The following is a 26,487-nucleotide window of genomic DNA, read 5'->3' on the forward strand; positions in this document are numbered from 1 at the left end:
GTCCTTAAAGTATCCTTTAATACCATCAGGTTCTCACTGCAACAGTAGGCATCATTCATTATATTCATTCAAGAACTGGCAGTAAAGTTTCAGCTAAATCTGAAACTTACAGCTCTCACAGGTCATTAGTTGGCTACCAAGCTAAAACAAAGCACAAATTAACATGTATAATAATGGAAACTGTGGGCTCCATTTGTAATGTACACAATGTTCTTGCTCTCTTCTTCCATGAAGAAAAGGAACATTTTCCCCCTATTGAAATAAGTGTTTACATGGTCAGTTACACAGTAACATCCCCATTAGTGAATTCTAGAGATCCATTGTCAAGCATATTCAAAGCAAACCGTTGCCCATTCATCTGGTCCCATTACGGTGGCATGCAGTCCCACAACTCATGGCAGATACACTGGCAGAACCCGTAGACCATGATCATGATGAGGCTGGTGGGAACCAGGCTCACCAGCAGCACACCGAGCGTTGTCCTCTGCATGATGAGCAGGTAGACCCCCATGGGCAGCGAGCTGAAGTACAGCAGCCCCAGCACCCACACCAGCGCCCGGGCCGAGGTCTGGCACAGGAGGGCCGCGCAGTTCCACACCGTCCACCTCTGCGTGATGGACGCCATGGAGTCCAGACTGGATGAGCGGTAGCCCCGGCTCGATGCGTGAGATCCACGTGGCTGGCGGTGCAGATCTTGTGTGGATGTCGACACCGGTGGAGGCTCCATGATGGTAATGACCACAAAGTTAGGGGAGCTCCGGATGGAGGAGTAGGTGGTGGAGGAAGAAGCGGAGGAGGAGGAGGAGGAGGAGGAAGGGGATGTCACAGGCAGGCTGCTACTCATCAGGGAGCTCAGGCGTCCGGGGCTGAGGAGCAGCTCTGTGGTCGCCTCCTGGTGGAAGTGGAGGTTCCTCTGATTCCTGCTTTGGAGGGCGAGCGCCGCCACCAGGTTGCAGTCATCCGGCAGGCTGCTCACGGCCTCCCCGGGCAGTCTGGTGACATAGCGGCAGAACGGGCACACCACAGCGTTTGGAGGCGACTCACCCAGGTCCAGGATCTTAGCGAGGCACTTGGCGCAAAGACGATGGCAGCACTCGAGCACCTTCGGCCGGCGACTCCCCAGGTTGTAGGCACAGTAGCAGATCTTACACTCCAGCTCCTCTGTGCTCAGTATGTCCAAATGGCCACAACCGCCTCCACCATCGTCCGTGCTCTGCAGATCAATCATCATCCTTACCCCGAGATCTAACCTGAGTCAAGATCAACAGAGAAAACCAACCGACAGCTCAGGTCCAGGCTCAGCACCGAGGGACACGGCAAGTTTCCCATAGATGGAGACGGTGACAATGGTCCACTCCACTGAAGGTCTGGGGTTCATTGTGGCTGTTCAACTGGCTCCTGCAGTGTGTGTGTGTGTGTGTGTGTGTGTGTGTGTGTGTGTGTGTGTGTGTGTGTGTGTGTGTGTGTGTGTGTGTGTGTGTGTGTGTGTGAGAAAGAGAGAGAGAGAGAGAGAGATATGTGGGAAGTCCCTCGCGAGTTCTGGCCTCCGGGGCGAGCCTGCCTCTGAGCCGTTGGGGTAACGGTGCTTCGTTTGGGGCAAAAAAGCCTTTCATGGGTGCTCACGAAAAAAGGGAGAGAAAGTGAGAGAGACTGAAAGAAAGGCAGAGAGACAGAGAGCGAGGGAGAGGGGGTGAGAGAGGGAGAGAGATAACTGTTAACACAGCATTAGAAGAGAACAAACAGAGGCGAAGTGACAACAAAGCAAAGCCTGTACAAACCAGAGCTGGAATTTTCGAGCCTGATCTTTTGTTGCTCAGTGAAATTCAGTCCAATTAGTGGCTCACACACACACACACACACACACACACACGCACACACACACACACACACACACACACACACACACACACACACAAACATACACACACACACAACCGCTAACATCTACAGTTCTCTGTTAATGGTGTGTGCATGCACAATAAAACATGTGAGTGTGTGTCTAAGTATGCTTGAGAAAACTGTGTGTACAAGTGCGAGCAATACTTAAGTGTGTGTGTGTGTGTGAATGCTAGAAAACAGGTGAATGAACAGGTGTGACGGTGTGTGTGTGTGTGTGTGTGTTCTTCATAAAGCAATTATGTCTGCAGCTCTTTGATCCCTGTACTCTTGTACATTTATGTTTTTAAAATTTTGGATTTTGATCAAAAGATTTTTTATAAAATCATCGCGACCAATCACAGAATAATAATTTCAGCTTTTCAGTTATGCCTGTTAATGAAGATATGCATATAAAAGTAACTCCATCTTTGTCATATATTTTGTTGAGTTGTGTACATTTGTATCCCAGTTGGTTTCATCATGTTCAAAATCAGAGAAATCCTGGTTTCACTCTACGTTACGGGGCGTTTCATTTGGTTGCGTGTGGTTTTGACAGGAGTGAGTCAGACAGTGAGGCAGGTCGCAGGTTCGCCGTCTGCAGGGAATGTGATTGTTTCACATGGAGGCCTCGCATCTTCCAGCTTCTCCTCTGGTGCTTTGTGGCGGTGCGACAGGGATTGTGGTTTATAGTTTCCCCAGCAAACATACTGCACGCTTTGCTTGTTACCGTCCCTCCTGACCGGCTGGCTGCTGCTTTTTGAGGTCTCAAGGTTGGATAGTATGAATGAAATGTGAGTTTGGAGACCTCAGCTGGCAGGAATGATATAGTCGGGCTGCAGTGGTGGGAGAAGTCTGACAGATTTGGTCAAAATTTAAAGCTTGTTACCAAAAAGTTGGCTGTGAGAGACCCAAAATCATTCTCTTGTAATCAGAATAAAAAGCGGTTTGTGCTGTGTTTTGACCTGTTTTTTGCAATTATTTAAATACTGTATTAAGTTTCATTTTGGGTCATTTAATTCACTTTGCTGTACAAAAGCCCTCCAGTGGTCTCATAATGAATGCAAACAGAGCTGTTACAAACTTGGAGGTCGTTGCATAACACTTTGTAATGATGAATGCAGCCTGTGTGTGACGGACAACCGGCCGGGACATGACAGAGCCGGAGTGAACCCATCTTTGGGAGTAACGGCGAAACTAAGAACTACAAAGAGATGAATGACCCAGTTTATGCTGCTGCCTCCACTGTTCTGGCCCAGAATCAAGACCCGAGCTCAGAGCCAGACCCTGATCTCCAGCTATGACCTGGTCCACTTTCCACTGCAGGGGGCCACTCCTCCCCTTCACACCAGTCCTGTATTTCCCCAGTTAAGACTGAACTTTAATCCCCAAATGAGCTATTTTCATTTTCTAAAGGCATTTGTTTTAAAACTAACCAAAACTACAGACTGTTCTGACCTCGATGATCAACTAGAATAAAGTCTGAGAACTGGTTTGTCCGTGTTATTCAACCACGCTGGAGATCAAATGAGTTTTTAGTTTCTCCTCACACCAACAGCACACAGACATCGTAGATATCAGCAGAATTAAGCTGGACAGATGCAGCATGGAGAGACTTTACTGAAGGGAACAACGTTGGCGAGATGTCGACCAAATGCTGACGTCTCACCAAGAGGAGACAGCAATAAGTCGCGTCACAAAGTTGAAAGTTGATAACGCTTCATCACTTCCACGGAGGGAAATACGTCAGAATTTAGCGCTCAGTGTTCATCTGATTGTTGTGTTTAGATCAGCCGAGTTGATACTCGGGTGTAGATGCACACAGAAGCCCGATCTTAGCAGGTCTAAGCAGGATTGTTGAGCCGTGGAAAAGGGATGCAAGTCTAATGTTTGCAGTTTGTTTTGCTCAGGTTTGATTTCCTTTAAGGCCCCAGCTAAATATCTTTTAGCTCTTCAGCTGCTTCAGGTTTCACTTTCTTCACCAGCTAGTCTCTAACTCTGTCTGCTGTTTGGTGCCGGACAGAACTACGAGCTGAAAGATGCTAAACGCTCCATAAATCTGCAGAGAAGTTTCATATCAAACAGAATCATTTGATTCCACTGCAACATCAGAAACATCATTAATAAAAGTGTAGCAACACATACTGCATATGTTCTTAATTATCACATTCATTTTGTTATACAGTATGTTATGTTCATCAGGCCACACACACACACACACACACACACACACACACACACACACACACACACACACACACAAACCTGACGTCAACGACTTGAACCACAACACCACCAGCAGCAGCAGCAGCTGAAGTCTGGAGCTGCTGCAAATCACAGAGAACTGAGCTGAGTGAGACAGGAAGTGTGGCGATTCCATCTTTCACAATAAAAGGCATGAAATGAAATAACGATCTGTCAAATTCAACAGCACATCTCCAGCAGTCGCTCCTCAGCTTCAGGTGAACACTTCACCATCATGGGGTCACATTTTTTTGGTTTTGTCTGATTTGTTTTTCTGAAGCTAGAAAGCATCAAGTTAATTCATCTACTAATGTATTTGCATTTTAAGTAAACAACATTAAACGACATTTCTTATTTTTTTTCTTCAGTAATTACACCTCCAAAATAAAAAAGATATTTTTGAGAGTAAAGCAAGTAAAACACTTCTCAATACTTTCAAAACACTCACCAAAACTCACCTTTTTAAAATCGCTTTTAATGTCTAACTAGTTTCTTTTCTTTATAATTTCAGTATGTTGTTTTTATATTTCTGTTTCAACCTGTAAAGTATCTTTGTGTACCTAAGAAGTGCCATATAATATAAATGTATTATTATGTATTATCATTAAAGGGGCACTATGCAGCTTTGTAGAAGATATTCAAACTCAGAATTTTAATCTTTACAATATTAATGTGGTAATAACACAACCTAATTAATATATAATTATCTATAGTGAATAAACAAGCTGCTCTCAGAGGAAAATAAGGTCCCAGCACACTGTCTGAAGCTAGAAAAATGGCAGGGTCCGCCACATATAAACAAAGTAAAACAGTATGAAACTCTGTTGTGTGATGAATTCACACGTTTTGTTCTCCAACATAAAATCCATCATTAAATGTCCCACAGATAAATCATTAATCTCTCAAAGTATTTGTACTGCTAGAGATTTAAATTTCGTGCACACTTTCAGATTTGTACTGTTTTATTTTGTTGCTGCTTTTTCTTTTTACTTTGTATAATGTATATTTCAGATATATATATTTCTTGGCATTCTGTGGACAGCAAAGGAAGAATTTCATTGCATAATTGAGGACATGTTTCTTTACTGTGCATATAACAATACTGAATCTGTGTTAAAAAACATTTTTAACACACGTAAAAAGTGGGATATTTAATGATGTATTTTATGTCGTAGAACAAAACATATCGTCATCCCACATTCATCTTACTTGCATCTTATTGATATGAAATCAGATTTAAAAAACTAATTAATTTTGAGACCAGAAGTGCAGAAATACTACCTGATTTCTGGTTTTAAGACCACAGACTACATCACTCTATTAGCGTTTAGTATATATTTTAAGACAATATCTTTCCTTTTAAGTTTCACAGTATCAAAGTCAGCTGAGAGCAGCGTCTTTTATTTTCCAAGGAAGTTCTCAAAAACTCCGTGACTTTTATTGTGGAAAGCCCCAGCAGGAAGTCCCGTCATTACCCGGTTACCTTGCCGTGTGTCGGCGCTGCTGAGGAGCGGAGCGGCAGAGCGGAGGGGCCCCGGTCGTTGTTCAATGCTGGGGAGCCGGGAGACAGGATCCGCGGGCGGCAGGGAGGCGGCTGCCGGGCCGCCGGGGCCGCAGAGCCGGGAGCACCGCGGGGAGGAGGCGCCGGCCGGCCGCGCTGGGTGTCGGCTCACCGGCCTGGTGAACTGGAGGCAGAGACCGTGCAGGACTTCAGCGCTGTTCGCTGCAGCCAACACGGTGATCTGGTAGGAACCATGACGCAGGGATATGAGGCAGACTCCCACTGTGACACACTGAGCTGCTGTTAATTACATGATGGATAATCAGGACTGATAAACATCATAACTCCAAATCATGTTTCCATCTAAAATACTGTAAACATCTTCTGCAGTGATGTTTTTTATTTTTATTTTTATATTTATTTTTTAAGAGGAAATGTTTGTTGCTTCCAGGCAAAAAATCAAACAAACTGGAATAAATCCGGCTGATTGTTGTGGTGTCAGAAAAATCAGAGGATTTTAAACAGTTTACATATTTTTAATTTATTTAATTTATATTAACTAAATTCACAATAACGTCCACATGTTTGTTTAGGTGATGGTAAAGTTAAAATCTCTTTACATTTTTCTTGGCCATTAACAGAAAAATAAGAAGTTAAAAGGTATTTACTCAATTTAAAGGTCCAGTGTGCAGGATTCAGGTTTTAACCAACTGAATACCCCTCGCCTCATGATTCAGGCCCATTTTTAATGTGAAATTGTGTCTGAAAATGATCTTAGATTTTGGATTTTATCATGTGATGAAGTATGAACATAGATATTGTGATGATATTGTCTGGAGGACTTTTGGTTCTTGGTTGAAAACATTAACACAAAGAGATTTCTGATCAGTAATCATCAGTAACGTGGATGTGATGACTGGAGGAAGGAACAGAATCGGGATCAGAACACGTAGAACAGTCCGATAGGTTCAGGAGATGTTACGCAGCCTTTCTATTGTTTCCCTTTGTTTACACTGTGTGTCCTGTTTGCTTGGAGTTGTTTTCAAAATGTCTTACAGTTTCTTGAAGTGTCTGAATTTACAATAATATTACAATAATATCTGTTCGTCAGTTCTGCCACACATATCACAATATCTTCGACCAACTTCTCCTACTTCGATATCAATATTGTGACAATATTGACTCTCTGACAAAAAGATATGATATTGACATCATAGTTAAGTGGCCAATGAGCGTCTGAGACTGAACACGTTGAACCGGTCAGCGAGAGACATCGTTCTGATTGGCTGATCAGATAAAACCGAGCTCACGCTTTAGGAATGTCGGGCTGGTTTCACCTGATTTCACCTGCAGACTCAGTTCTGGAGCAGCATGTTTGGTATCAGAGCTAAAAATCTGGATGGCTGCGATTGTTGTTACGTCAGTAGCTGCTGACTGAGTTGCTAAGGAACGATAAACATCGCTTGAAGCTAACATTAGCTAGCACGCTCCTGTCGACAGATAATAAAATAAAATGAAATAAAATAAAAAATAGTCTTCTCGCTGACTGTTTTATCATCCAGACTCAATTTAATTCACATTTTCAGACACAGCTCTGCTGGAGAAATAAAAATCAGTCACTGACTTTAAAACAATACAGAAATCAGCCCCTAAAAACTGACAGTTGATAATTTCTGTGTAATTTCTGCTCCTCAGTTCGACCTCCAGAATTCCCAGACACAACACTGACGACACGTTGTCTGCCTCATTCATATTTCAGAGCTTTCCTTTGACATTGTTCATTTAAATTATTCAGTATTTTACCATAAAGTGGTCAAAGGGAAATACTAAGCGAAGCCTCTGATGTTCACGGATTGTAATAATGTTCAAGTTCAGTTATTTTAGAGCTTCAGCACCGACGACAATCTAAAAATAGAGAAGAGAATATTCGGCCGCTCTCACAGTCTGGGAATTTTGGCCACAATCACAAAATCACTGAATATTTCCTGCTTCAGTCCAAAAATACCCGAGTTAGCCTTCATCAGAGCCTCGCCTGCTGAGCCGTGATGCCTTGATGCCGCAGTGTCTGATGGGACGTGGATCTGTGTTCTGGTCCTCCTCAGGTTGGTGGCCTTCAGCCCTCTGCGAGCCTGCAGCCTCACGGCCGTCCTGCTGGCTCTGCTGGTCGTCAGCGTGACCTCCAGAGACGTCGCTCGGTCCGGATCCACAGGTAAAACCAGACCAGCACCTCCTCATAGAACCTGCAGGCAGGACCGGACAACAACGTGTGTTCATGTTGTAGAAGCAGATCAACTCCAGAATATCAAACATGGACAGTTATTTAGTTTGTGGACAGGAAAAGAATCAGCTGCTGTTCTGATGTTTGAGTCGTTCTTTATCTTGTGACAGAAAACTGAATAACTAATATTTGAAGCTGAGCTGTCACGATATCAGATTTTTACTGTTTTGATTATCACGATGTCAACAGAAAATCGGAAAAAAATAAATGTATAAGAAAAAAAATATATGTAAGATAAATATAAGAACTCTTTCTATTATTATTTTAAGGCTTTCAGTATTTATGAATGAAACAATGTGAAATATTCGGCTCATTATATGTTTATAAAAATCCTATTTTTGTCCAAACTGCTGGATGTGAGTGCAGCTCAGACTTCAGATGATTTCAGCCTGATGGCGACTCGTTAGCCTGATGAGTCAGGACGAGGATGAGACACAGATGGTCTCTCATCAGCCAGACTGTGACACAAACATTAAGGCCGCGTCCACACGTATGTCTTCAAAATGAAGCTTTTTCTGTGAGTTACGGCCTCACGTACATGTGCAGTGTTTCACTGAGCTTTTAGAAACGTTTTTGAGAAACTACAGTGTTCGTCGTTTATCCCTGAGACTGATTTTCAAACATGGCCGACACAACAGATGTCGTGCTGTGACCTTACGAAACACAATTTTGACCACAAGTCAAGGATTCATAAGATAATTCAAATCTTAACAGGATGAAACGATTAAGTAATGACATTTAAAGACACTGTGACTTCATAATATTCTGCAAACAAATGTTCTGTTATTCAACGCCACAACTCAGGAACAGGAACTCGACTGAAAATAAGATGCAACATGATGAGATGAAAATATGACAGCTTGTCATTTTATTTCTTACTCTGCAGACTTCAAACTCTTAAAGGAGCAGTCTGTAGTTTTGAAGAGAAGAGAAAGATCTTCACTGACTCATTTAATCAAACTAATTAATCAAACTCTCTTTGTTTTCATGTCTAAATGAACTGAATGAACAAACTGACCTTAAGGGGCAACACACTCTGTTTGTATGTGGCGGACCCTGCCACCTGCCTAGCTTCAGACCGTGTTGTGGGACCTTATTTTCCTCTGAGAACAGCTTGTTTACTCACTTGTGGAGAAAAGTTTACAGTTATTACCACGTTAATGTTGTAAATATTAAAAATCCAAGTTTTCAGTTTCTTCTCCAAAACAACGCACTGCTCCTTTAACACGTTCATAACAATTACCACTGTGTAGCTTTGTCTATCTTGTCTGTCATCATGTGTGTCTGCAGCAGTCGTGTCTCTGTTATCCGTTCAGCTCTCATCACCGTGTTTCCAGCGATGTGACCTACTCAGAGATGATGAATAATAGATTTCTTCTTCTCCCACAGGAGCTCACTTATGGCGCAGCATGACTGCAAGGTAGGACACTGAAGAGCATCAGATGTTTGTTTGTTCGTTGTCTGTTCTGGAGGCCGGGATCATCTCATTGGTCGAGATAAAAGTCGAGGGGGGCGGGGTCAAAGCCCTCAGTCGTGTTGGTCATTGTCTGAACCACCGAGAGCTCCCGGAGCAGTCAGAGTTGAAATGGCTGCTGTAGCTACATGTATGTGTGTGTAGTGTTAGCTAACTGTTAGCATGTAGCCTGTGTTTCCACAACTTGTGTTCACAGGAATATAGTTAATGTTACTCCAACTTATTTTCAACAGGCTCTTGGGCTCCTGGGTCAGTGTGGGATAAAGAGCTTATGTTCCTCATTTCAACAACAAGGCGTTTGTTTTGTACACGTTAGTTCTGGATATTATCACATTAAACAGCTGTTTGCCTCTAAAAATAACAAAGCAGACTTACAGTGAAGAGAAAACAAACAAACTGACACCTTTCTCTTCAACCTGATCCACGTTGTGTTGATGTAGTGTACAGACGGACTTCAACAGAAACGTGACGTATCAAACTGAACACACATCCTGTCGGTGAGGACACTCGTCCTCAATCTGCATCTTCTACTGTTGCACAACGTGCAACGTTTTGTATTTTAGAAGCCTAAATATCTATCGTAACAATTATCCCTTCGTAAAGCAACAGGTCAGAATTATGAACACACCCCTGTGTTTAGTTCAGCTCATAGAAAAATATTTATATAGGCTGATTGTTTTATTTCCGTCCCTGAACACAAACGTCTGAACTTTCTCCTCCTCACAGCTTCAGAACAGCCTCGTTACTTTAGTTTGATGCATCAGAGGTGAATTCTGGATTCTTGATATTTCAACTGTCTTTGTGGTGCATTCAGGAACAGCTGGGACAAATCCTACTGATTCTACCTTTAATTTTAATAGTCTTTGAATTCTAGTTTAGCTTTGACCACAATGTCCTTCAGAGGGAGACTTTTTACTCTGATACTCTGAGTCCATGTCAGAGCCTGAACTCTGTGGTAAAAGTAGAAGTTCTGATCCATCTTGTTTCCTCCAGCACAGTAACAGTTTCTGCACGAGTATCTGAACTTCTACCGCAGGAAACTGCGTGTGGACTTCTGCCCATCTGGTCAGCAGGCTAGCTAATTAGCTTAGCTTATAGCTAGAGGATAGCGTAGGTCATTTGTAATCAGAAGCCCAGCTGACTGGCTAATCACCACGTTTAATCTAATAAGACTGGAATTTTAATTTGTTTTGCAGTGCGCTATATGAGGGTGCACGGATGATCGGCCACTGATCGTTATTGACCAATTGACCAGCGTAAAAACTGATCAGTATAATCACACTACAGTTTCTCTAGGCACCACTAATATGGCGTCCGTTCAGTCAGAGATGACAGACTGTCAGTGTGACCAATGACACGTCTTCTCATGCTGTTACTATGGTTACAATCACTCAACATGCGACAGTGGTACCGGTCCATCTATCCCCTCAGTCACAGGACCCAGACAGCACCGCACATGAGCAGCAGTGACCCGGTGGAACAAAGACTTGATTTGCACTCAGAGGCAGAAGGACAGAATCAAACATTAAATCATGTTTTACTTTATCATAGCACTAATAACCAACAACTGTAGCTGATGAATTAAAGTAAAGTCAGCCTGACGTTGAGCTGAAGCTGAAGATTAAACTCCTGAACAAACTTGTTTTCACCGTCTGCAGTTTAAATCGGTTCACTGTCAGATTCTGGGTCAGCGCCGGAAAAGTTCAGCAGCGGTGAAGCGGCAGAGTTTTTGTTCCTTATTTCAACAAGGCAGTTTTTAAATTTGTTAGCTCTGCTGAGTCTTCTGGATATTATCTATTATCTAAACAGCTGCTTGGCTCTAAAGCTGGCTGGAATTCCTGAGAAACAATAAAAATGCAGATTTTCAGTGAAGGAAAACAAACACACTGACACCTTGTCGTGTTGACTTTGTGTACAGTTTCTTTGCACAGACTTTCTCCAGAAAACGTGTGACGTATCAGAGTGAACGCTCAGGTGTGTTGAGCACACATCCTCTCTGTGAGGACGCTGATCCACCGGACAGTTGAAAATCTGCAGAGCTGATCGGTCACACATGACTGTCTAATCTAATCCTCTCTGAGACGACCCGTGTGACCACAGTCACAGATAACGACCCGACCCGACGAGACGCGAGTGTTTGAAGGTGGCTGTGCTCCAGTGTTCCCAGATGTTGTATTTATGATGTATGATCAATAATTTAAAAAAAAAGCTGTCACGTACGATGATTTGACCTTTTTGTGACGCTCATATTCATAATTGGTTTTAAGTCTATGTTGTCATTGGATGTTTTGTTAGTGTGTGATGTGTTCAAGTCCAGTTGTTTGAATCTCTGTGTCTCGCTCAAGGGCACTTTGACATTCAGCCGGTGGAGCTGGGATTCGAACCAGCGACCTTCTGATTACTGGACGACCTGCTTTCAGTTTTCAGGCTTTTTCCATCATTTTTAGCCTGATGGATTTTAAGTATCTTCCTTTAGTTAGAAGAGCAGAGACACATGAACCTGCTCGGTCTCAGTCAGAAGCAGGTAAATTAACATCTGACCCGTTTACCTGACGTGGTCCTGGATGTGACCGTGTGGAGGAGGAGGTGGCATTTGGAGTCACATCGGTCACCTGATTCACACTCCTGCCCTCATTTTGAAAGTGATTGTGTGTGTGTGTGTGTGTGTGTGTGTGTGTGTGTCTGTCACTCGATGCCGCTGCCAGCTCTGAAGGCTCTCTGGGATTCTGCGGAGGTGACGGGGATTTGTGGGCGCCAGGCGGGATGCAGCATGTCTGAGTTATATAACTGATAGTCCAGGTCGGGGACGAGTCTCACACACACACACACACACACACACACACACACACACACACACACACACACACACACACACACACACACACTGCACATATTCTTTACAACTACCGGAAAGAAAGAAAACGTTTGAATTACACATCCAAGTTTGTCTTTCAGTTCAGATTTCTGTTCTGGACATTAATGTAATGTTGTGCATATTTAATAAGTTTGGTCTAATTTGGATATTTAAACTTAAAATATGAGAAACACAAAAATTCAATGCGATTAACTACAAATTAAAAGAAATGAAATCAATAACAGGTGGAATGACAGAAAAAGAGAGAGAGAGAGAAAAAATAATGCAAAAATATAAATAAATCATAATTATTAAGGAATAAAATCAATAAAGATCATAAGAAGACGACATCACAGACAACACACATGAAAATTAGGAACAATAAATAGAATAAAAGAAACAAATTAAAACAGTAAAAGATGAAGAAATGAAAATATCACAAAGAAGGAATCAGAAAACTTGTAAAACAAAAAATTATATCCTTTATGTAAGTTTTCATCTAGTTGTTATAATTTTCACTGTATTTAATATTTTTCATTTTAAAATGTCAGTAATTATACAATTTATATCTTTAAAGGCTGTTTTTCTTCTGATATCTAACAACACTGACACACTTTACAGAGCGGTTTGTTCATATTTCACTCACAGCCTCATTTATAGAGAAGTTTATTCCTAAAAACATGGAGAAAATACATGTTTCTTATAATAGTAATAATAATAATAATAATGATAATAATAATAATAATAATAATAATAATAATAATAATAATAATAATAATAGTCATTTATATTGCACCTCTCGTCCTGACTCACATTTCCTCCTCTGGATATCTCTGTGTTCTCGCCACCCTCCTCCACTTCCTCTCTGTCTCGCTGACATTTGGCGAGCAGGGTGGGATTGTGTCGCCGTCACCTGCTGTCGTCTGTCAGAGGTGAATTGTGGGTGATTGTGCGTCGGGCTCAGAGCGAAGATTAGCCGCTGACCCAAAATGCGAGCTGACAGCTGGGATGTTTGAACCGACGACGTCCATGCCTTTGTAACTGTGTGTGTCTGTGTGTGTGTGTGTGTGTGTGTGTGTGTGATGATTCACAGTCATTTTTATTTTTATCGACTAAATCGTTCACTGATTAATCTAGAAAATAATAAGCAGATTCATCGATAATGAACAAAAGAAGACAAACATCACATCAGAGGAAAGATTCAGAGTAAAGAAAGAATTGAAGATAATAAATCAATTAAAGATAAACAAGTAAAAGCAGTAAGAAGGTAGAAAAATAGAGCTGACTTCATAACGTCTTTTAAAGCGGGTTTTAAGAAGTTAATGATTATTTTCGTCTCCTCAGGTTGGAAGTGTGAATCCTATTTTCTGGAGTGATAAAAAGAGATATAAATTAAAAAACCTCATAGAAAAACTGGAGCTGTAAACATTATTCAGTTCCAGCTTCCTAAATGTGAGGAGTCGCTGCTTTTCTTCATCATTTTGGACAGAAAATTAAAAGCATTTTTTATGTTTGGGACATTTTATAGACTGAACCGTTCATCGATTTAATCTGGAAAATAATAAGATAAGCAGATTAATCGATTAATGAAACATAGAGGAGAGTAAGAAGACAAACATCACATCAGAGGAAAAATCAGAAACAGGCAAAAGACTAAAAGATAATCAGTCAATTAAAGATAAACACTGAAAAGCAGGACAGTTAGAATTAAAAAAAAAAGATATAAATAGGAGCAGGAATAAAAATAAAAGTTAGAAAGATGAGGTCGTGTGTTCTGTTTGTGATGAAGCTACAAAAAACTTTGATTCTTTAAACATTTATGAAACATTAAAATTAGGATGTCTTTGCAACAAGCAGATGAATTGATAATGAAACAGTTTTTACTGTTCTGACAGTAAATAACCGACACGACTGAAAACACGATCGTCATCTTCAACTGTCGATTCTGTTTTTGTGGCTTCGAGGAAAAACTGTCCAAGCTGCTGTTTGTTGCCACAACAACACAAAGTGTCTTAAGAGTTGTGAAACCTGAGCGCCGTGTGTGTGTGTGTGTGTGTGTGTGTGTGTGTGTGTGTGTGTGTGTGACTCAGCTGTTTCTCCACTGGCGGAACTGATTCTGAGGTGTGACAGGAGGCGCTCGAGCCAATCAGAGCCGCTTCTCGACACAGAGGGGGAGGCGTGCTTCGGGGAGAAGCTTCTGATTGGACGACGGCCGTCTGTTAGAAAACGACAAACAAAACAATCCGCAGTGTTTCATCACAGTCTGATGATGTCATCAGGTATTTCATAAACAACAGTCATGGAGGGAAAATGTTTCAATGACCTCGTTACAGGATCGTTTTCTGTGTGTTTGTTTGGATGAAGATCTGACTGACACATCTCTAAGAGTTAAAGAACAAAGTTTACAGCCTTGTTGTGTTGACATTTATCATAATTAACACTATAACACAGTTTAATAAGAGACGACAATCTGACGCAAGTGGTGACAAGAAAAGGAAGTCACAAAATTCATAATTTCACTTCTGATCAGTATCTCGTTCACGGTTTAGTCTTCACCGCTCTCTGCTGCTGCCTCTGTGTTTAGATTCCTCTCTGCAATCCATCAAGAAAATGTCTTTATATTTTATTCTTTTCACGTCTAATCGTGTCACAACGATGTGTAGATTCTTCTCTCTCTCGTCAGACTGTTATTGTAGAGTAGAAAGAATCGATCGATGCTGATTGATGACATCGGTTTCTTCTTTCTCCGGTTGTCTCGGATCGGTTCTCCTTCCTGTCCTGCTGAGCTGAGCTGCATGTTCACCATAAAACTGTCGGTGAAACCAGAACTTTGCGCAACTTCCAAGAATCTGTGTGTGCAGTCGTGTCCACCTGTTATTCCAGCATCATGACGCAAGCAAGTGAAAACTGCAAAGACTAAGTTAGTTTTTCAGTTTCTCAGTTTTGTTATTTAAGTTCTGCTGCAGTGAGTCTCATTTTCTGGGAGAGTCTTAAAAAAATCTTTTGATAAATTTGTTTTTTAGGACCAAAAGAAGTGATTTTCAAGTGAAGTACTGAATCATATAGAACTCGAACATTGTAATTACACGTGATATGAACACACATATATATTGAAGTGAACTTTAGATGGCGTCAGATTTTGTGTATCGTTACTTCGTGATGTTATAAGAGTCGTCGTTCTGGTTTTAAAAGCTGCGTTACAGTAAAGTGATGTCATTCTCTGAACTTACCCACTGAGTCATTAAATCCACATTACAGAACGATCTGTGTGTTTGTATTTTCCCTGATACTGAAGTCAAATATACTGTGATTGTCGCCCAGTCCTAACGTTTAGAAAGTGAGTTTTAGAAATGTTTAAAATATCGAGGGATATTTCACGATATGACCTAAAAAAATATGTGGCAAGCGGAAGAAAGTTCACTGTTCTGCACATGAGACATTTGTTGTGTGTCCGTCCTCTCTGTGCTTCTTCTTGAGGTTTCTAGCATCTTTTTTTTCCCCTCAACATGTCGAGTTTTTGAATTGAGGAGTTCGATGGACAGAGGATGTCGTTCGCATCACTGTGGCGATGCGATTGTGATTTCGGGCTGTATAAATAACATTTATTTGATCTGTAGACGTTTGAAGGGTGAACCACACACACACACACACACACACGCGTCTTTGCTTTCAGTCGAGGCTGCGACTAACTTGAACTCCACGCGAAGCTCAGATGTGATTTGCTTCGTCAGTATTCACTCTTGTCGATTTCACGTGCAGATAATAGACGGATGAGGAGAAGAGTTTACATCCGCTGAGTCAGACTGTTAATGCGGCTCCATCTTCTCATCTGACTCCCGGTGAGAAGTCGTACCTCTAAATGTCAAACCTCTCTGAATAAACAGCCGGTGTTTAGGAAAAACAAACATCGGTGAGTCAGTCACACATGTTTCCTCTCGTCGGGCTGTTCATGCCATGTCACTGACACAAGCGGAGGCATGTTTGGGGGGTTGGTGTTGGTGTTGGTGTTGGTGGTGGTGGAGGGTGTTGCTGTTTCTTCCCCCCCAAACCCCGTCCCTCTGCCCTGCTGATGGCTGCCAGTTGGAATGTAGTGTGACCGGGCTATTTTTAGACGACGCCACTTGAAATACTCCAACCGAGGCTTCATTGAGGATAAACACAAGCTGCTCTCGCGCCGTGTGGCACGTCTGACCCGAGTTCTGCTCCGACCTGACCTCAGTTTTCTTGGCTGTTTTTTTTTTGTTCTTTTTTTTGTTCTCTTCGGTCTCTTCTGACGCATCACTCCGACCCTGCAGTGCTTTGGCTGGTTTTAATCGTGTCGTCAGATCTTCTGAAGGTACCTGAAGCTCCTGAGATGTCTCCTGAAGATCGTGGGGCAGGACTGAGGTAAAGAAAGACTTCAGGAGCGCTGGATCATTTGTCTCCAGAGAGGATCTGCTCTCTAGAATCCTTGAAAAAAAAAAACAGTATATACTTTTATTTTCCCACGTTTCACTTTTGATAGTTTGGGTTTTATTTGCCTGAATTTGGAAATAAACACAGAAGTGATTTATTTCTTTATTTTCAAAAAGATTTGATTTCTTTGAACATTTTGAATCAAATCTTTACTTGAACAGTGTCGAAGTTACTCCTGCTTGCGTTTTACAAAAGAAAAGAGAAGTTGCAACTTAGAAAATATGTTTCTCTCGAGAACCTTTAAGACTTTTGACACTTCACATAGGAAACTATAATCTTGTTTTTAAGCAGTTTTTAATGTAAATACTTTGGTGATACAAACTTTATGATCACAAACTCTGTTCCCACATCGTTTCGGCACATTTAACTCGAGTCTGAAATGGATCAACAACGCAAACAACATGACACAGATCTCCTTGCAAAGCGGTGCACATCGTTGCGTCATCGCTCGCGTCCATCCAGAACACCGGCGTCTTGTGTTACTCTTGGCTTCATGAGACATGCAGACGTCCTGTTGCGAAGGCATGAACTGTAAACTCGCTGTGCTGAGACTCTGCCCTCTCACTCCACTAACGTCAGCTTACTGTATAAGCGGCTGTACGTGGAGCATAAACAGGTGTCGGATGCATCAGAGACGTATGTATGTCGACACAGGCAGGCTGGTAAACATATTCACGCCCTCGACTCCGCCTCCTTCCCAGTCACGAGTGGAGAGCTGGGATGTTTTTGCCGCCATTCTTCGCATTGTTTGTCTCTGTCTATTTTTAAGGCGCCGTCACCGGGCTTGTTAGGGGCTCAGACGTGCTGCTCCCAGTGTTGTTTCAGAGAATACCGATTGGGTAAAAAGTGACATCGGCCTGACAGCTGCTCGTGTGCTGCCGCCGCCTCCAGGCCTCTGACCTGACAGGTTCAGAGGACTGACGGCTGACGACATGTTGACTGATTGACACGCCAGTGGACGGTGGTGTTTTGGATTTGTTCATCACCAGCGCTACTAAGAAATGCACCCCCGCAGTTACTGTTGCTAGATGATGATGTTGCTGTTTATCTGGCTGCTTTTGGGCATCAGGTGATACAACTTTAAGAAGCTGACAGCCGGGACGACAGCGCGAAACGGAAGGATGTATTGGCAGACTTTTACTAACATTAAGCTAACTCCTCTTGATGTAGCTAAAACTGACTATTACACAACAGCTAGCTAGTGTGATATGATGTGTCCATCATCTAACGCGACTGTATGTAACACATGTTCATCACTGTTGGCTGCTGCCTGTTTTTACTGGGAAGACGTAACTATGCTGAAGGAAACAGAGTTCATTTAGCAGTTTCATGGGAACTTTAACTGTTTTTCTTTTCATTGCAACACAGATGAACCAAACACACAGAACGTATAACTTTGTTTTTGGAGCACAGAGGTAAGACTGGCGGGACTTAGGACGAGTCAGCTGTTTGCAACTTTGCGTGGAAGCTCAGTTTTTACTGCAAGTTTGTTGAATATTCATTTCAAAAGTTGGCATGACATCTAACTGCAAAAACAGCAAGGTTGACGTCATTTTCCACTTCTGATCACGGCCAAATTTTCACCCATGCCACTGAACCTCGTCACCTCCCCCGTCTGTCCCCGACTAGTCCACCGTTCACATTCAGGCCAGCAGAGTAGGATGTCCTGATGCTAGTTGGGATAGAACGGCAGGATGAAAACACTGTCAGTGTCCATGTGATGAAGCTCTTCATGAGCATCTGTGCTCTTCTATCTCCATCAGTGGTAACACCAGGAGTGCCACATTAACACAAGAGAACTCCATTAACTCCAAAAACAAGTTCTACTCGTCTCCTCTGAAGAGTCATGTCGACCCTGCAGTGCTTGGCTGGTTTTATTAGAGTTGATAAATCTTCTGAAGGTACCGGAGCTCCTGAGATGTGTCCTGAAGATTGTCGGCAGGACTGAGATCTGACCAGTGAAGAAAGACTTCAGGAGCAGCAGATCGTTTCTTTAGTTTTCTAATCAAATCTGTTCTCCACAGTCACAGAAAAACAAAGAACAATGTCTCAGTTTCACCTGCGTGCTTTTATTTGAAGAAAAGAGAATCTGTAACTAAGAACAGATTTTTTTTCCTCTTCTTTTTTGGGTGATTTAGGTGAACTGAACCTTTAAGGCTAAGTACATACTGGATATGTCTGCCAACGTCTTGGAGGATTGTCCAATGTCATGTGTTTGGATTTCAGCTGCTGCACCTCATGACTCTGTTCTGAAGTGGAGCAGGTCGGAGGATTCAAATGTAGAATGGGACTGAGTCTTCGTCTCCACGTTGGGAGGGAAAACAAACTGTAACAAACTCCTTTTCCACGCTCCAGGTGATCTGTGATGTGCTGAAACTTGACGGTACTTTATCCATGAAGACCTGCGTCTCCTTCCGAGGAGACGACTGTCTTTCGTGGAACAGAGAAACGTTGATCCTGTCCGTCGCTTCACAGTATCGCTGTCACATGTTCGACACATCTTGTTTCCCTGGAAATCGGCCTCAGAGAGGGAAGCAGCGGCTCGACCTTTTCGTCATAAGGGTTATGTGAGACACGACTGGGTCAGGTGGGAGGTGTATATGAGATACTGTAGCGTCTCGTGGCCTCTCGTGCTTCTTCCTTGCAGACACGACTGAGGAGGGGGAGAAGCTCAACAGGCGGAGTGGCTTTGGGTGGTTTGGTTTGTGGATATGGAGTGAAAACAGCTGTGAGTGTGGAAGAAAACTGACCCGGGGGGGAAAGTATGTTGCTTAACAGGATTTCCGTCATTAGCAGCTGCCAACACAGGCTAATTCACACCACTTCAAATGCCAAAACTTTTCCTGAAGAGCTGCCAGCAGGAGGGATCAATCTGTCAGAAACAGCACATTAAACCAGGAAATGCCACAGTCAGCATGCCATCTTGTTTTGCTGTAATTTACCACGATCAGGTTTATCATTATCTGTTTGAGACGGCGGCGTCGTCTCCTGGAAGTTGTATGTTTCCACTTTAACAACACACAGGGATCAAACTTATGGCCTCTGGTCTCTGAACGGCTGTTGAACCGCGACAGGCAGCTCGTGAAGCCTGACCTGCTCGCTTGTCTTTAATAAAATCACCCAGATTAACTGGGTGGAGAGTGGTGGAGATCCCTGCTGTATTCGTTAATCTCCCTCTTTAACTGTACCAGGGTCGCTGGGGTCAAATCGGTCTCATAGCTGAAGCTTACTCAGTGTTTTACATGGCTTCATATCCATATTCACACCCTGATATGTGATAAAGTGCATCAGATGTTAAAGAACTACCTCAGTAAGAAAGAAAACTTAAGGTGTCGCTGTTAAAATATCACATCTGGATTAGTGAAGATCAGCAGATTGTTGGTTTTATGTTGTGACTGTCATTAACACTCAGATTCCTCTTTAAAAAACAGCTTGACTTTGTCTTGGTGGCTTTTTTCAGGTTAAAGTTTGAATCATATTAACCAAAATAAAGAGATCAGAGTGAGCCGGACTCTCGCTGCCTCACACCCTCGTCTATTTATCGCACATGACCTCCACATGAGCCACATGTGAGCCTTTTATAGCCGCTTCATGTGAAGTGAGCACGAGGGCCGATAGTAGCTCCAACAGCAGGTGAGTTTTGGGAACCCCTCGAGGTGGAGGGGGAAAGTTTCCTCTCAGCAGGTGGCCCAGAATTCTTAGCATGAAGAGCACTTTCACATTCCCGCTCTCATCTGTCACCTGTCTATTTAGTCATCTTGCTGGTTTTATGGCAGGTTTCTTAATTTAGACGATGACATTTGCGTCGGATGGGCACTAAATTGTATCAACGACCCTCAACAGAAGAATTTTAAGGCTCAAAATAAACCTCTTCAATTCCTCTTCTGGGTGACGTCAAGAGACTGTTTGTAAAGCACGTTTAAAAGGCAACACAGGTGCTGTGCAAAGTTTCCAGATACAAGTATAACATGTAGACCACCGACAGCTTCAGGTCAGAGGATGTCAGAGTCCTGGAGGAGAATACGAAGACAAACCGAAGCATGAATGTAGTTTTCCTCCAGGTTACAGGTGTTTCTCCATCTCCTCTCACATAAACCAAGCCTCAGCTGTTTTAAACCACTTTAAGGTTTCAGAATTCATAGAACGAAGTTAACTGACTGGATTTCCTCTAAACATGGATGGAGGTTTGGTCTCAGCCCAGAACAGAACCCAAAACTTTTAGGGAACGGAGCCAGAAACATATTTTTTTACTTTGAGAGTCCATTTTCCAACATTGTTGTTCATTTTGGTGTCAGCATCCTCTGAGTGATCTTAAAGGTGCCGACCAGTCGCGTTGATACTAAAAACGTAACGGGGGAGCGTATCACCAACTGCTAATAGCTTCTAACTGTAGCTGCCGTTAGCCAGTTAGCTCTGTTGGCTAGTGGTCCAGACTGGGAGCTTCAGACGGGAGGGAAGTGTTGTTGTTTACAGCAGTAGCACAGGGATGTTGGACCGGTTCTTCACATTCTCTTATTTCTTCATGTTTTTTTATATACAATTCTTGCATATTGCACCTTTAAAGATGACCAACACTGTTCCTGTTTGTCTTGTCTTGTAGCTGGGAGATCATCGACTCGGGCCAGGATAGCCGGTCCGGGACCGGACCTCAGCTCGGCGACTCCCTCAGGCTCTTCCTCCAGGAGACGTCGGCTTTCAAACAGCAAAACCCCGGAAAGGTGGGCGACCTCAGACGAACCTCAACTGTTCACCGAGTCACCGAAGGGAAAACTTGATCGTGAATACTTCAACATTTTCATGGTCATGTTGTCGTTGTGTTTGCTCTCCTTCTTTTCTAGTTCTGCCTGCTGGTTTGCAGTTTGTGCACCTTCTTTGCTGTCTTAGGACGCTACATTCCAGGGATCGTTATCTCGTATATTCTCGGTGAGTAAACCAAAGATTTGACCATGAACAGAACTTTTCTATCACGCTGATGATTTAAATGTTTAGACGAGTCATGATATTTCCACGTGATGCATCAAATACAGTACGAGCAAACTTATCTCTGCAAATAAAGTTTAAAGGACTATTTCAGCGTATTGTTACTGCTGGTATTTTAATGACATTTATGGAAACTGAAACGTTCTTGTCTTTGGATTCGTCCGTCGCTGCAGTGCTGGGTTTTTTCCTGTGGCCTCTGATTTCGTCTCACGAGGTTGGCTTGTGGCTGGAGCCAGTTCTGCAGAAGCTGGACTTTGGCATCGGGGAGTTCCTTCAGAAAATCAAAGAGAACCATGGTAACTGTGACACACGTCAATACGTTAAATCTTCTGTTTCACGTGTTGGGAAACCGTTTTAAGTTTCATTCAAACAAACCGAAAATACATAACACTTAAAAATGACGCACGAAAAACAAACTGTGATCGCTGAATATTAACAAGCAAAGTATGAAAACTCACACAACTTATTCTGTTTTTATTCCCGTCTACAAAACCAACATCTTCTTTTTTACTTTCTGTCTTCGGTACTGGACTGAAACTGTGTTCTTCCTTTCAGAGCGGAGAATCATGCAGGCTCAGACTGAGAAAGAGAACATCGAGTCGGACCTCTCCTCCATGTTTCCAAAGGTCGGCTCATCATCTCCATCTAATTACGCCTCTGTGGCGCTACAGGCTCCACTCGACGCTTATTGATATTCAGTACACATGATCCACATCAGCATCAGACCTCAGCTGTGCCAGACTGAATCCAGACATCTAGTTCACTGAGTGCTGAACTCAGAAGTCCTAAAATTGGATCTTTTATAACGTCACTTTGAATTTGAACACTTCAGAATTGTTCCACCAGCTGAAGTCTGAGTCAGCAGATTAGATGATCTGTAGCTGCGTCTGCGGTCTAAAATCTGACTTTCCCTCCTGCAGCTCGACTCCACAGTGTGTAAGGAAATGTCTGTGTCGGACACAGAGGTGTCGGACGTGACGTGGACGGACAACGGTACTTTCAACCTGTCGGAGGGACACACGCCGCAGACGGAGAACTCTGAGGGTACGTTTGTCAGCAGCACATTTCTTACAGATGGACGCACGGTTTTAATTAACTGGGATATGACTGCAAATAATGATTATTTCCACTGTTTGTGACTCTGTTGATCATTTTCTTGACTAACCAATTTGTTGTGTGGTTTAGAAAATGTCAGAAAATGTTGATCGAAGACCAGGATGAAGTTATTCACCCAACGATACTGAATTTTCTGTCATAGAGGAAAGAAACCAGAAAAATATCCACAATTAACCAACTGACATCAGAGAATTTCTTCTTAAATAATTACTCAAAGCAAATAGTTTGGTGATTCATTTAATATTTGACAGCGAACCAACTAATTGTTGCATCATTGTATCCTGAAGACTGACTTTTTATTCAGCAGCATCATCAGCCTCAGTTCTCGTTTGTATTCAACACACACTGTGTCCATTAAAGGACCAATGTGTAGTTTTAACAGGGGTTTAGGGAAAATACAAAATGAGTATAACATTTATAACCTTGTTTAACCTCCTGAGACTAAGAACTGATGTGTTTTCGTTACCTCTCGTTGAGCCTTTAATACCTCCAGAGGCAGCAGCTCCTCTTCCTTGCGTGTTGTTCTGCCTCCTCACCAGCCTGATTTTCCCTCCACACCTGTCTGATCTGTCCGATCAGCTGAGCCCTGTCACCTGAGTTCTTCTCCGGTCAGCTCTGCTTCTCCTTCATCAGCCTTTCGCTCTGCCAACCTCAGCTCAAGTGAAGAAATTGAAATGAAAAAAAAGTCAAAGTTCTCTCATTTCAGCCTTTAAAATGAGAATATTTTCTGGTTTCTTTCCTCTGTGACAGTAAACTGAATATCTCTGGGTTTTGCACAAAACAGGACATTTGTGGACGACATCTTAGGATGTTTTTCACTATTTTCTGACATTTTATGGAACAAACAACTAATTGATGATCAATTGACAATGAAAATCATCTCACATATGAAGACAGACTAAATCTATCATTCACTCTTATAAACACATGAAATAAATGAGCATCTTTTTCACCTCACAGACCTGGACAGAGAGGAAGCGTTCACCGGCGGTCTCCCAGAATTCCCCTCACTTGACAACGGCACAACGACCAATGGCGACGACGACGATGACCTCAGCCTCGGCCTCCCCTCGCCTCATCCCCAGCAGCCAATCAAATCCAAGCATTCACCTTCTCCTCACAAAGACCGACCTGCCGACAACGCTCTCGAATTAGTCAACCAGATGGCGGGCGACGTCATCGCCGCCGCCGTCACAGCCGCCATTCAGGAGAGAATAGAGGCGGCGGTCGGCTTCTCGGCGCTGAGCGAAGACACACAGCGGTCGAGAGTCCCAGAATCCACCAGGCTGCTGGAGCTGGCCGAGGAGTCGGACAGCGAGGTGGAGGACTTCGAGCTGCTGGACCAGTCGGAGCTGGAGCAGCTGGAGGGGGAGCTGGGGCTGGAGGAGGTGAAGGCCCCGGCCACAGAGGAGGCTCCGGCCCAGAGTGACCAACCGGCACCTTCTGGATTCTTCTCCAAACTCCTGAGACGCCACTGATCGGGGACGAGGACGGGTTAACGAGGACATGTGGAGGGAGATGTTGTGGTCACGCAGGACTGTCTGAGAAAATGATGTTTCCATTTATCTTTTAACCCGTAGAGCAGTTTGTCAGACGTGGAGGTGGAAGTGATGTCACTGCAATCAGAATCGTCGCAGCCTGATGCCGAGATCAGAACCCACGACGTCAGCGACCCGACCCGGCAGACGTGGGAGCGAGAATGAGCGATGTGGGAGATCTGGGAAGGAAACATGAGTGAATATAACTCCCGTGCAGTGTGCACGCGTCACTGCACATTTATTTATTTATCTGTCTTTATTTATTTGTTAACATTTCTTCAGCTCCTTGTTGATCGCTCTTCGATCTCAGAGCTTATTGGATTACTAGTCAGATCGCGAGTCTGATGCTAACGTGCCGGGTCGGGTCGGGTCGGGTCGGGTTCAGGATTGATTTAGTAACTTTTCACTGCTTGAAGACATATTCAATGAAGCTACAATTGGTCAGAGTTCAGCCTTTAATAACGCCACTTTATATACAGTGAACATTATAAGATACAAACATGTGGTGGGTTCTGATCCGGCGTTTAAGCTTGTTGATGATTTAAGGACTAAAAACCTACTTGTGGTTTGAATCAGTTGCTGTGGTTACACTCGTCTTTTCAAAGCAACTTTAATCACCTGATCACATTTTATTTTAACGATTCATGCTTAGTTTCAGAACCGGTCCAGTTGATCTCCTCAGCTGGAAGTCGCGTCAGTGCAGCGGCGAGTTCTCCACGAACGAGACTCACTGTATGTTTCCGGTCACTTATTATTTAACAGAGCAGTTTTCTCTGTAGGAATCATCCCTGTAATGTTGTCAGACGGTGAGAATAACAACACGAAACTTTGAACGCAGCCCAAAATGTCTGGATGCGTATTTTCCAGTGACCTGAGTCGTCCGACTGCTGCTACATCCAACACTCACTTTAGTGCTGAATCCATTCATCAGACTACATTACCCAGAATTCTACAGACTTCAAATCAAATGACAATCACCTTTAATGCTCAAAATACTTCTACTGGTTGGATAGTTGACTTTATCAACTTTATTTTTTATTATTTCCTTTTTTAATTTTATATGTTTTTTTTTTTTTTTTTTTTCCTGGAACATTTATGAAGTCGAGGGACTTTTATTTTATTACAACATGCAGCTGGTATCAAAACGCTTTGCATGGACATCTTACCTTGAGACATAAATATATTTAAACATTAAAACATTTTATTTTCAGTGCGTCAGGGCCTTGAATTTAACATTATTCACAGCTGGATCGTTCCCCAACTTGTCAAAATGTAATTTTCAAAAAAGGCTAAATCGACATCCAGTGGATGTTTTTTAGAGAAACGTCTCCAAACAGAAACATTTGGAGGCTTAAGAGTTACATTTCTGTAAAAAAAACCTAGTAAAACATGCAGGAGACAAGAAATAAACAGATAAAACTAAAAGCTCGATTTACTCCGGTGGTGAGCGTGTGACTCGTCTGGACTTCTCAGAACCAAGTGAGCACGTGAAGACTTCTGCTCCTCACCTCACAGGATGATCCAAAATAAAGTCAAATACAGTTTGAGTGCGCTGAAAGTAAAATGTTCTGAAACGACGTATTTCCATTTGCACCTTAATTATCACTCAACGACTCACCGACGTCTGCTGAGTCACAGGAAGATGAAGACTGACTGGACGGGTTCTTTAACATGCCTTGTACACTGAAAGACAATGTTTTTATAATTAAGACACACAGCAATGTATAATGAACCCTCTTGAATTAATCCTGTAATGCCTTGTATCATAACTCTAAAGATCACAGTAGAAATGTTTATCAGTGCCTATGAGAGGACTTTGTAGTGGCTGCGGTTCATTTCTAGCTCACATGTGATAATAACTGTATAAGACGAAGAAATGTTCAAACCTCTGAACACTTTTTAAAATATTGAGAACATCGATGAGATAATTCATGTTTTTTTTTGTTTTTTTCATTTACCTTCCTGTTGTCTAAAAGTTGGGAAAGATGTTGGTGAGTCAGAACCAAACTGCATTAACAAAATGTACTTTTATGTAGTTAAACTCAAGAATGTCAATAAAATGTTGTAACGCAGTCGTGTGGTTTCATTGATCGGACGTCAGTGTGTGTTTGTGTGTCACTCATGGAGACATCCATCTGTTTACAGTCACACTTAGAGAACTTTGCTGCTTTT

The 26,487-nt window shown here is 42.7% G+C and overlaps 3 protein-coding genes across 6 annotated transcripts in view; 2 read left to right on the plus strand and 1 right to left on the minus strand.

Moving 5' to 3' along the window:
• Window positions 1–5,725, minus strand: rnf182 (ring finger protein 182). 4 transcript variants are annotated; one of them, XM_037084136.1, is made up of 2 exons: window positions 5,603–5,725; window positions 1–1,650 (listed from the first exon to the last, which is right to left on the minus strand). In XM_037084136.1, the coding sequence occupies exon 2, from the start codon at window positions 1,229–1,231 to the stop codon at window positions 368–370; it is 864 nt and encodes a 287-aa protein (XP_036940031.1). In that variant the 5' UTR covers window positions 1,232–1,650; window positions 5,603–5,725; the 3' UTR covers window positions 1–367. The 4 variants fall into 4 exon arrangements, with proteins under 4 accessions (XP_036940031.1, XP_036940033.1, XP_036940032.1 ...); XM_037084138.1 differs by having other exon boundaries at window positions 1–1,250; window positions 5,603–5,696; XM_037084137.1 differs by lacking the exon at window positions 5,603–5,725 and adding an exon at window positions 4,141–4,197.
• On the plus strand, window positions 1,347–26,387 carry retreg1 (reticulophagy regulator 1). The gene is made up of 10 exons (XM_037084146.1): window positions 1,347–1,365; window positions 5,579–5,864; window positions 7,723–7,829; window positions 9,288–9,318; window positions 21,282–21,399; window positions 21,520–21,604; window positions 21,835–21,957; window positions 22,217–22,287; window positions 22,582–22,705; window positions 23,738–26,387. The coding sequence occupies exons 1-10, from the start codon at window positions 1,347–1,349 to the stop codon at window positions 24,253–24,255; spliced, it is 1,482 nt and encodes a 493-aa protein (XP_036940041.1). The 3' UTR covers window positions 24,256–26,387.
• LOC119011204 (GTPase IMAP family member 8-like) overlaps window positions 26,301–26,487 on the plus strand; it is a 9,898-nt gene continuing 9,711 nt past the window's right edge. Inside the window, 1 exon segment of the mRNA XM_037084147.1 lies at window positions 26,301–26,306. Coding sequence (XP_036940042.1) covers window positions 26,301–26,306 — 6 coding nt within the window.

The sequence above is a fragment of the Acanthopagrus latus genome, chromosome 21, assembly GCF_904848185.1.
Source record: "Acanthopagrus latus isolate v.2019 chromosome 21, fAcaLat1.1, whole genome shotgun sequence".
Taxonomy (NCBI): domain Eukaryota; kingdom Metazoa; phylum Chordata; class Actinopteri; order Spariformes; family Sparidae; genus Acanthopagrus; species Acanthopagrus latus.

Coding starts and splice junctions, on each gene's coding strand:
- rnf182 (XM_037084136.1), bottom strand. CDS start 1,231: ATGATGATTGATCTGCAGAGCACGGACGATGGTGGAGGCGGTTGTGGC.
- retreg1 (XM_037084146.1), top strand. Junction 5,865..7,722: donor GCAGCCAACACGGTGATCTG/GTAGGAACCATG, acceptor GGTCCTCCTCAG/GTTGGTGGCCTTCAGCCCTC. Junction 21,605..21,834: donor CGTTATCTCGTATATTCTCG/GTGAGTAAACCA, acceptor CCGTCGCTGCAG/TGCTGGGTTTTTTCCTGTGG.